Here is a 10,670-nt window from a genome sequence, read left to right as displayed (position 1 = left end):
AACTCTAAGGTCAAATGTTGCAGGTGAGTTAGCCGCACTACCACTGTTTGCCTACTTTGTGTTTCTTGATATGTATTGGCTTTTTTAGGCTTTTTTCTTTCATAGTAGTCACCAACTTGACACTATTTTTTCTACCCTATAAGCTGATAAACAACCTCAGTTAGAGTTGAATTTATTTATTTTTCACATTATTTTTTTTTAACGAGGATTCACTTAATAAAATTCAATTAAAAACTGCTGTTAGCCTATTTATTGTGATCCGCATTTTCTAGGCAGGGACCATTTTTATAAACAAAAAAAAAAGACAAAAGAGGGGATTCGAATCTTAATCATCAAGTGATAATGATACACACCATTTTTATCACTTCAATTAATGACTCGGGTCTTATATCAAGCACCATTAAAAAATGGCTGCTAGTCTTGAAATGATTGCATCGCGTACTGTTCAGGTTTGCCTGCATGGAAAATGGCAACATAATTATTAACAATGCTCACGGACTATCCACTCATCGTCATGGAGACCTCAACAACCTAAGCTGGATGCAGATTATGTGGCCGTGGCCTAACCTTTGCTGACAGTGCACTGGTCCTTCACCCGGCACAATTTTTTGTTGCATCAAAGAAATTCGAAATTTTTTCGAAAAATAATAAATGTATAATATTTAGCTCGATAAATTCAAAGATATTTTTTTGTTCGAAACAAAAATAAAATTTAACATGACAAAGACATGGCAATTATAAACGGTAGAATATAAATTCAAAGCATTCAATTTTTTATTACGATAAATTTGATATTTTTTTCCTAGCAAAAAATATATAGTTGAATTTCTCATGCTAAATATTAAATATTTCTGATTTTTTAAAAAGAAATTGGATTTCTTAGAGAATTATTCGAGACAGATCAACGTGGAACGGAATCAATTGACTTTGTACTCACAATCAATCAAGCTTATTCTCGTGCTCCCAAAAATCGCAAATCCAATGGATTAATTAGTTTGATTTTCAAAATTCATAGCTCAAATACACTAATAATATTATCTGATTTAAGTTCATCAACTCACTTTGGATATATCAAACCCGTAAGATTTTATTTTTCTAGATCATCGCACTTAATGATACTTAGCCTAGGAAAAAATTTTATTGATGTGTGAAAAGCTGAACTTTGTTTATAAATCACTTGGTTATGATATGCTAGAGGAACATGTTGACAATCCCATACATATTCTTTCTTCTAAGTTACGAGCGCAAACAAAAAAAATTTTGGATTTATGAACAGGTCTTCCATTTCCAATACCATTTTTTCCCGGGTTGGCCGGTTCTATTGACAATGTGCCGAATGAACTTTGACCTGGTTCCATTGACTGCGATGCGATATTCTTAGTTTTGAAAAAAATGACCAGGGTCACCTTAATAATAAATCTCCGTCACTTCAGTTCAGTTCACTCCAGCGAACTTAACACAAGGCCCTAATAATATCCACTTCTTGGTTAGATCACTAAACGACGACCAGGGAAAAGGTTGGGCCGATGAGTTCGTTCTCGCTACAAAATAATAGTATCAAACAACGCTAAGCGACCCAACAATAGTAAACTATAGAACCCATGAACAATTGAACATGAAGGACCCTAGCATTTCGAGTAAACAATAATTGGACAGAATAACTCTTAAAAGAGCAAGAAACCAACCCAGTTTACACTTTCATTCCATGAATATCTGTTTCTTTTAAAAATATTTAAAAAAAAAAAAAAAAACTGCCACTTAGGAGCACAGAGTTCTTTTAAAGAAATGCAGCTAAAGAAGTTATGACAAGGAAGAGAAATCAATCTGAATATAATAAACAAGATTGGCATACACCACAGTGCCTGAAGGTTAGGTGTCTGAAAGAGTAATATCTCATTATCAGAACACTGCTATCCAAAAATTGAAAAAGGATGATGCTAGACAAGATTTTCACCTGGATCTTCTGACGTGTCTGCATGCGCTGTTGGGCAGTTCAAGTCTAAATGCTGCACCAACACTGAGCTTTTATCCTATGCACAAGTAGACATTATATGTTAAGGTAGGAGTACTTGAAGAGCAATTTTGCACAGGAATCCATCAAAGTTTCTGCTAAGAATTTTAGTGACACGATAGAGGTTCTATCAACCATAGTAATAATAGATGTCACATCTGTAAAAAATGGAATAGGATTTCCATCTCGCCATTATGCCTCCTGCCCTCACATGCCTTAGAATTGTCGAGCTAAAGTCAGTTGTCTTTAGACTTACGGAAACTAAAATCAGAATTAAAACCCAGTATTCTCATAGTTAAAGACTATCTCAATGTCGGCAAATTTCTTAGGCATAAATATTGATCCCACACTCTTTAATTCAGACTTCAGCTGAGTTTAGCAATAAAGTCAGTATTAAATTGTTCTCACCTCACCATTCATATTTGCGACAGTGTCTTGAATCTTCTTCAAGGTAGCTCCCAAACTTCCCACTTGAAAATGTAGTGCCTGAAGTATTTTTGAGAGAAGTTCACAAACTAATGGCATGAAAAGTTGAATCTGGCTAAAAATCAGCAATCTCAAATTCGAACCTCTTTGTCAGAAATTAAACTCTGTATGACCATATCCTTTGCTGATATAGCTTTCTGCAGGTAAGGCTTGTCAAGAGAAAAACACTTTAAAGAAGAATTCTCAAAGGAAAGTGCAGAAGCCTTTATGATATCTTAAAATGTAGTAATCTGATCTTCACTAAGTAAATGGATATCTCTTCTCCTGGAGTATGGAAAGTGGTGCTGACTTTTGCCGCCTCTAACTGTAATTCTAGCTCAGCAACAATTTTATCCTTCCTTCGAATCTCGTCTTCATTGCTTTTCAGTTTATTTTCCAGGTCACAAATCTTTTCTGCATAAACAGGGTTCATTCTCAATATAATCCAACAGAATTGCTAAAAGCTTATGGTGACTGATAGAAATCATCAGATTGCAAATATGGTCAACCCTTCTGCAAATCTTTAATAATGACCAAAAGCGAGAGCCGAGAACCATGGAATTACCAACAAATGTTTTTTCAAATGCTGATATCTCGTCCATTCTGCTCCTTAGTCCAGCCACTGCAGACTGAACAGTGTTAGAATGAAACCCAAAAAAAAATCCAACATTTTAAAACTCAAAGTACAGGTGATGCTTATAATCTAAACATGAGCGTAGACCTGGAACAAGTAAAGTTCAGAAAGCTACGTGCCTACTTCTTCTTTCTCAGTGACAAGGCATTGTGCATTATCAACAACTTCCTTGATAGAAAATGCCTCCTTTTCTATTGAGTCAAATAATGATAAATGAGAGTTTATCCTCTCATATAGAATGGCAAGCTGTCGATCCCGGGTTTCAATTGCACGTCTCATCTCACAAGTAGACTCCTGTACACAAGTATCATATCAGTAACTTATGTTACGATGAAGACAAAATAATCATGATCATATTTCTAAGTCTGTAATGGTTAGAAAATACAAACATGAGGCTTTATCCGTTCCCAAATTTTTCATAAGCCACAATGACAAAAACTTCTTACAGATCCCAGGATTACATACTTGGGAGGAAAAGGAATAAATCTAATGTGGATGGCACTCCCCCAATGTCTGATAATATTATTCGATTTTGTGTTCAGAAAAGGCTTAAATGAAGTATGGATGCATCGTCTAAGTGAAACAATGAGTTGACAGATGAATGTTACGTTTGTAAAGTGAATGAACAAAGTTAAAAGATTGGGGAAATGTCAAGAAAAAAATTACAAAGCTAGAAAATTTGAAGAGTAACTGGCGTACCACTGCTCGAAAAAAGCACAAGAAAAAAATCTGTCAAAACCTGCAGAATGGCATTCACCTACTGCCTAATGGCTCAATCAAACAAAGGAATTCTGCCCTTTATTTAGAAAAACAGTTCAACCATGAAAAAATTAAAATTTTCATTAACCACAGGAATGCCAACTATAAAATTTCTCTACAATATCAGTTCCTTGTACACGATTCAGCTACAGAAGATATTCCTCAATTAACGTAGATTGTTACCTCTCCGAATAGGCTTTGGACCAAAAACTCTACAACCATAATTCTTAGTAAGAAATGAAGTCCCATTCCACCCTCTAAGCATAGCATATTCCATTTTCTCAAAAATAATAGAACAATTAATATACTTACAAAAGATCAAAGATTGAGCAATAAAGACCTCGTAAACATTCACAAAACTCTCCCTCGATTGTAAAAGATTCTGGATAGTCCCCTTCAGTTCCATGTGCTTGTTTTCAAGCATCACATTATCATTTTGTAGGTAATTCACCTGCAATCACAGACAAGCAACGTGATCAAATTGAACGGGACTCACTATGACCCCCATTCGAGCATTTTCACAAACATACAGGTGAAATTCACACAAACCTTCCTTTCAAGCTTTCGACACAGTTCGTTTGACGAAGCTAACACCTCTTCCAATTCCTGCAATTTCCTACCGTATTCCTCCTCGGTTTGCTTCTGTTTCTGCATAAAAACATCGTATTTACAACATTAACTATACAAGGAAGAGAAAATCAAAACGAAGAGAATGAATATAAAAGTAAAACCTGGATTAGCATATGGACTTGTTCGGTGGACGAGCGTTCTCTCTCCTAAGATTTCCCAAACATTCAAGTCAAAATCAGAGACGAGAAAACAAAACGTAACGAAGAGAAAGCGAGAGAGAAAAAAAAAATCAGAAAAGCTCTGCAACGATGGAAAATCGTACTCTGAGATATTTAACATCGGTGACTAGGGATTGAAGCTGAAGCTTGAATTTGGATAACTTAAGCAACTCCATTTCCCTCCAAAACGTTGTTGTTGAAAGCTTGAAGGGTTCTTCAAGCGTCAATTTCAGAATTCGAGAGCAACTTCGGCTGGGCTACACTGTACGATTGCAGTTTTGGGAAATCAATTTCTTGGGTAACAAGGATACTTGTTTGGTTTAATGGATTAACTTATTCTAGTGAAAGAATAAGAGGGTTCTTTTAAAAATTGTTGTTGTGGTTTCTCACAATACATTTTGATTTTTTATTATGTTTTCAAACTGTGCAAAGTCTACCAACGATAGTTTGTTTGGTTGGCAATTGACTGAGTTAGACATATGTGTACCCAATATTTGATTCCAACCACAAACGTAATTTTGTAGTATTTCAAAAAAAAACTGTGCAAAATCTACTTTATGGTTTCAATGTTGGAATATCTATGTGGACTTAGCATGATTATAGTCCATTCATTTAAGTATCTTATATGGTATACCCGAGCCATTAATTGAAATGATAAAGATGATATGTGTCACCCTAGTGATCAGGGTTCGAATCTTCATTTCAGTTAAAAAAAAAGAAAAAAAAAAAACTCATATGGTAGTATAGTATATAGAGACATAATGAGATGGACAAAGTTTACAATTTAGTAAGAGAGACTTGTGGGTATATTCTAATATTAAAGTTTTGGCAAACCCATTTGACCAAAAACCTTCTTTTTCTCTATTTTGACCCAAGCTCATTAGTATGCTATCTATGATTCTATATAGTGTATGTATCAAATGGGTGTGGTCCGTGGGGGTGTGTGGTTCCCATGTGACACTCACAAGAGAGAGACAAAAAGAGGTGACTAGGGTTGCACTTATCAAACTCTTGTCATGGAAATCTTTCAATCATTCCACCATTTTCATCTTCATCCTTGATATGGAGGTAAACTCTATCTAACCTAATCTTGACTACTGTTTAACATACTTTGAGAAACAAGTAGAGAGATTTGAATTTGGACACTAATCACATATTTGTTTTTGATTTGTTGATGGGTTAATACTTGAGGTTGAAATCGTTTCCAACATTCAAACTCCAACTTAAAGGCTTATAAATAAGAAGCCAATTTGCCTGAAAAAAATCATCGATTGGAGTTTAGAAAATACTTAATGGTGTTCAAAATCCCTCTCATAACGTACTTAGTGGTGTTAATATTTAAAATTTCACATCGATTTGACATAATTCACTTGGGTTATAGATAAAAGTCCAACTCCTTTCACATTGAAGACGTGTTTTCATAGATTTAAGTACCAATGATAATGACTCGTGAATAACTAATCCGTACAAGTCCATGCCCCAAAAGCGTACACAATCTTCAATCTACCACACAACATAAGCATTTTGCACATGTAGAATTTTTTTTTTTTTTTTTTTTTTTTGTGATTGCCACGTTCACGTTGTTGGATTGGGCAAATGATGATATTGGTGATGGAAATGAAAATTGTAGTACGCACATCCATCTTGAGTAAGAAGTGAAGTAGTCTTTCTAGTGATTATTGTATATGCTTAACTATTTATATTTATATATAGATAAGACCCATCCGAATGAAGGAGGGAATGAAGGAGGGTTGGCATGACCTGTACTTGGCTTTCAACATCCACCACCATTTTTGTTTCTTTTGAGTTTTGACTGAAAGCAAAGGATGGCATGCGTACTCTTCTTGCATTTGTTGCTGGCACCAAATCAGGTAGAGTCCTGAGTCCCTGCCCTAACTACACCTATTACAAATGGAGAAAATACTATTTCAAAAAGACGTCGAAGGCCAGTACACATCTGTCCAGTTAAATAGAATCCTAACTGAGTAAATTTTTTGCCTCAAGAGATATTGAGTTTTATTCCAACCAGAATCAATACATATCTTTGTAGTCATGTGTTGAGCTGTGACACAATTTATTCTGTTGTCAATGAAATTTTTTCGTCAATGCAGGCTTAACGATCCAAGTTTAGATTCAGAGGTCAGTGTAGCCCAATTTATTGTGTAGCTAGCTAAAACACTCAACATATATTTTCCAATCAAATTGAATTAGATATCGATGTGTTTAGGATAAATAATATTTTATTTGAGGTTTTTTTTTAATTTATTAAGTTAAAATGACACTGTTTTATCATATACAAAGTACAAAGGTATAAACAAATTGAAGTGACATGAATCACAGGCAGTGTACGGGACATTAGTCCATATATATAATCCTAAATCCAAAAATCTGAAACCATCATTATCTACAACTTTACACATACATTAGAGTCAATTAATGATTGAAAATCTCTAATTAGATCATGTATTAATCAAACTTAGTCCATTCAATTATTAATTAAATATAAATATCTTAAATCGAGACAAGTCTTTCTCTATCTATCCCCTTCATTGTCCTTTGGATATTATTGTACTTTGGTCTTGATTTCTTGCTGCGCCTAGCTAAAGCTATGTGTGTGTGACCGTGACCCCCCATATTTATAAAAGCCCAAAAATACCCCTCCGTCTATATATCCTCCATTACCGCACATCAGAGTTGATCAAAATAGAATAAACTGAATCGACGGTCTATAAGTAAAGGTGGCATACAAATATAGACAGGGAGCAGGGAACGCTGCGAGAGAAGCTCCAGTGGGAACTGGGAAGTGACCGTTTGCGAAACCCGAGGAGTCTGTCGCCGTCGATTACAGAAACTGAGTGGTGGTGGCACAGTAAGCACCAACCTCCACTGTTCAAGGAGATCACACAAACTCTCTCACACTAACACAGAGCCGCTACTCTATCTCTTTCTCTCTCTCTATTGATTCTGATTTCCATTTGTATCCGTCTTTGAATCCTGTAACTTCCTCTCGAAAGCTACTTAAAGGAGCCCAATTCCGACCTCTTGTCCTGGGCGGACTCTTGTTTGGCAATGACATGGTAGTGTCATTTTAGCTGGTACTATTTGGATTTGGTTTTGAATTCGGGTAGTGTTTGGATGATGGATCCACACGCAATGATGAATGACGGGTCCTACAATTTAGGGGAGATCTGGCCGTTTCCCATCAGTGGCGGTGGTATTGGACAGGCGGCGATGAGGAGAGTTCAGTTTGGGCTGGAGCAGTTTGGGGTTTCGGGTGTTAGTGATCCGCTGATGGCAGAGCCGAGAGGGCCTAATAGTGGAGGTGGCGGCGGGATTTCAAGGAAGCGGCGTGATGCGGAGGATGAGTCGGCGAAGAGCGTCTCTACTAGCAATGGCAACGGCAATAGTGTGGTATTCTTTTATTTGAATGTTGATTCTTGTGCATTAGTTTAAGCTCTCTGTCCTTTTGCTTTACTTGGAAGTGCGTGGTTTGTTTCCAACTGATTTATGTTCAATCGTGATTCAATAGAAGTTCATATGTTGAATACTTGCTTTACTTAAAATTTCATCTTTAAGCTTGATTGTATAAACTGAATCTCCAGCTGGGTTTTTGTAGAATGGGATCTAGAATGTAATTAACTATTAATATGCAGATTGGTTTTTCTATCAAGTTGGATTTATGGATATTTTTATGGATTCTAAATTGGGCAGAATGATTTTGAATGCAATGGGAAACGGCGTAAATCATCAGCTTGTAGAGACGAGACTGGTGAATCAAAAGCCAAAGCAGAAACCAGTGGTGGGAAGGCTTCAGAAAAACAAAATACTCAACCTCCAGAACCACCCAAACAAGATTACATCCATGTACGAGCTAGAAGGGGTCAAGCCACTGATAGCCACAGCCTAGCAGAAAGAGTAATCTCCTTTAATCCTCGCAGACTTACACGTATTTGAATACCTAATAACTATGGTCAAAACTTGGTTAAAGATTCGATTTTTAGATCCAAGGATCCTTACAGTTAAATATTTTATGCTAATCTGTAACCGTTGACTAACACTGGGAGCTATCAGAGGGAATTTATTAATTAATACCGTTTCATGGACAGGCTAGGAGAGAAAAGATTAGTGAGAGGATGAAAATTCTTCAGGATCTGGTCCCTGGTTGCAACAAGGTATGATATTGGATTTTTTTTTATACTGTGGATTGATATCATACAAAAGTATATGCAGTTTTGTTAAATTTAGCCTTCCTTGAAATAATGAATGATCAATCGTCTTTTCAATGACATTCTTAATGCAGTCTACTAACGTATATACATGAATGGTGTTGAGACCTATGTTGTGTTTTAGACTAGTATGGTTTATCTTACAAGTATTTTCTGAGATGGGTTAACATCTAGGTTATTGGCAAAGCCTTGGTCCTCGACGAGATTATTAATTACATACAGTCGTTACAACGTCAGGTCGAGGTATGATTCTGCTTTCTGGTAATGATTTGGTGTATTATTATAGTACATAATTAATGGTAGCAAATATAATCCCTAAAAATTGCCGGATATTGCAGTTCCTCTCAATGAAGCTTGAAGCAGTGAATTCAAGGACGACTCCTTTAATTGATGCGTTTCATCCTAAAGATGTAAGCTAACTCTGTTTGCTGTTATGAGTTTATTATTTGAGGTTTGTCTCCATAGGTTTTACCTGCAACTTTCTTTTTTACTTTTTCGTACATAAGTTCAGGTTAAGCAGTTCATCAAACTTGCTTGTTAGGCACATAGTTCTTGAGGATAAAGTAACCTAAAATAAGAGAAAGTGAGTGCCTAAACTTCCATTAAGAATGATGATAGCTGTGGGTGGTGTGCTACTCTTGACCAACCATGACAGTACATATACCTGTTTTGCCCCAACTCAATGGGAAGTTTAGGCACCCTTTGCTTTATTTGCTATTCTGCACTTTCCACTTGATGGATAAAATATTTTAATTAATGCTTCAAGATCAGTTTATTTTTTCACATAATTACAACTTTTGCACTCTCTCGCTCTCTCAATAGAAAATTTCTTTTGATACATGTCTTTTGACAAATCGTGTACTCATAGATCAACGGGGCCTTACAGTTTGCTCAGCAAACATTTGATACTGGTGGTATGGCATTTGGTTCACAAGCTACAAGGGAATTCAACCGTGGTTCTTCTCCAGAATGGCTGCATATGCAGGTTGGAGGTGGTTTTGAGAGAACAACGTAATCCGGCCAACCCTTGTCAATCATTCATAACGCCATCGAGTGACGATGCTTCTTTCCTCAGTGTTTGTGAAAAATCATACCCCTATATTTTAAGTCAAACGGAAACCATATTTCTACCTTCGACATCTGACATGAAGCTGTGATTGCTGTCTCAAAGTTGATATCTTAGCATCTTCTTTTGTATGTGTATTAAAAATCATTCTTTTACCGGATGTTTCCTGTGGCAGGCTTCGTGACCTTGTCTGTTGTGATACCTGAACAGAACTGAAGAAACAAGTGGTATTCTTCTTGTAAAAGAATGATACTGATTATAAATTTCCTATTCTTATACTACATCATATGCAGACTTTGCTCGAAGGTTTGATAATTGTTGTCTATGTGAATTGGTTGAAGCTTTGTGCGGTGCATTAAATCTTGTTCCACTTGATTAATTTCACTTGCTGCTATTGTCAGCACGTTCAGAAGGTCTTTGTAGCTCTCAGCACAACATGCCCATTGGATTGTTGAGCCAACTCTAAACTCAGACCATCAACATAGCCCGTCACATGATGACGACGAGTTAAACTAGGCTGAAGTCCGTGCGGGGAGAACGAGGTCGAAATCCAGCAAGGAGAGTTTAACTCCACAAAGACTCTCGTGGATCTTGGGGCCATGCAATGAAATAACATTGGGCCTGTGAGTTTGCGAATCAAATACAATTTCCACGACTTTCAAACTTCTTATGAGCTTTCTCCAATAATACAACTATGAATTACTAAAAGAGGTCATCATGC

The 10,670-nt window shown here is 36.3% G+C and overlaps 2 protein-coding genes across 8 annotated transcripts; one reads left to right on the top strand and one right to left on the bottom strand.

Annotated features, from left to right (window-relative positions):
• Positions 1-387: 387 nt before the first annotated feature.
• Positions 388-4,927, bottom strand: LOC119992071 (hyaluronan mediated motility receptor). 4 transcript variants are annotated; one of them, XM_038838686.1, is made up of 11 exons: positions 4,762-4,927; positions 4,601-4,645; positions 4,419-4,517; positions 4,210-4,320; positions 3,230-3,404; positions 3,042-3,098; positions 2,754-2,890; positions 2,581-2,640; positions 2,420-2,497; positions 1,955-2,030; positions 388-455 (listed from the first exon to the last, which is right to left on the bottom strand). In XM_038838686.1, the coding sequence occupies exons 1-11, from the start codon at positions 4,831-4,833 to the stop codon at positions 415-417; spliced, it is 951 nt and encodes a 316-aa protein (XP_038694614.1). In that variant the 5' UTR covers positions 4,834-4,927; the 3' UTR covers positions 388-414. The 4 variants fall into 4 exon arrangements, with proteins under 4 accessions (XP_038694614.1, XP_038694613.1, XP_038694616.1 ...); XM_038838685.1 differs by lacking the exon at positions 388-455 and adding an exon at positions 1,213-1,541; XM_038838687.1 differs by lacking the exon at positions 388-455 and adding an exon at positions 1,768-1,877.
• Positions 4,928-7,314: 2,387 nt separating this feature from the next.
• Positions 7,315-10,251, top strand: LOC119990790 (transcription factor BHLH089-like). 4 transcript variants are annotated; one of them, XM_038836887.1, is made up of 6 exons: positions 7,315-8,068; positions 8,369-8,572; positions 8,764-8,829; positions 9,058-9,126; positions 9,222-9,293; positions 9,390-9,587. In XM_038836887.1, exons 1-6 carry the CDS (start codon positions 7,793-7,795, stop codon positions 9,453-9,455), a joined length of 753 nt encoding a protein of 250 aa, XP_038692815.1. In that variant the 5' UTR covers positions 7,315-7,792; the 3' UTR covers positions 9,456-9,587. The 4 variants fall into 4 exon arrangements, with proteins under 4 accessions (XP_038692815.1, XP_038692813.1, XP_038692814.1 ...); XM_038836885.1 differs by lacking the exon at positions 9,390-9,587 and adding an exon at positions 9,752-10,251 and having other exon boundaries at positions 7,317-8,068; XM_038836886.1 differs by lacking the exon at positions 9,390-9,587 and adding an exon at positions 9,770-10,251 and having other exon boundaries at positions 7,318-8,068.
• The last annotated feature ends 419 nt before the right edge of the window (positions 10,252-10,670 follow it).

Source organism: Tripterygium wilfordii, chromosome 22, assembly GCF_013401445.1.
Source record: "Tripterygium wilfordii isolate XIE 37 chromosome 22, ASM1340144v1, whole genome shotgun sequence".
NCBI classification, from domain to species: Eukaryota; Viridiplantae; Streptophyta; class Magnoliopsida; order Celastrales; family Celastraceae; genus Tripterygium; species Tripterygium wilfordii.
The sequence above is the reverse complement of the archived record's forward strand: the minus strand, read 5'-3'. Positions and strand labels throughout refer to the sequence as shown.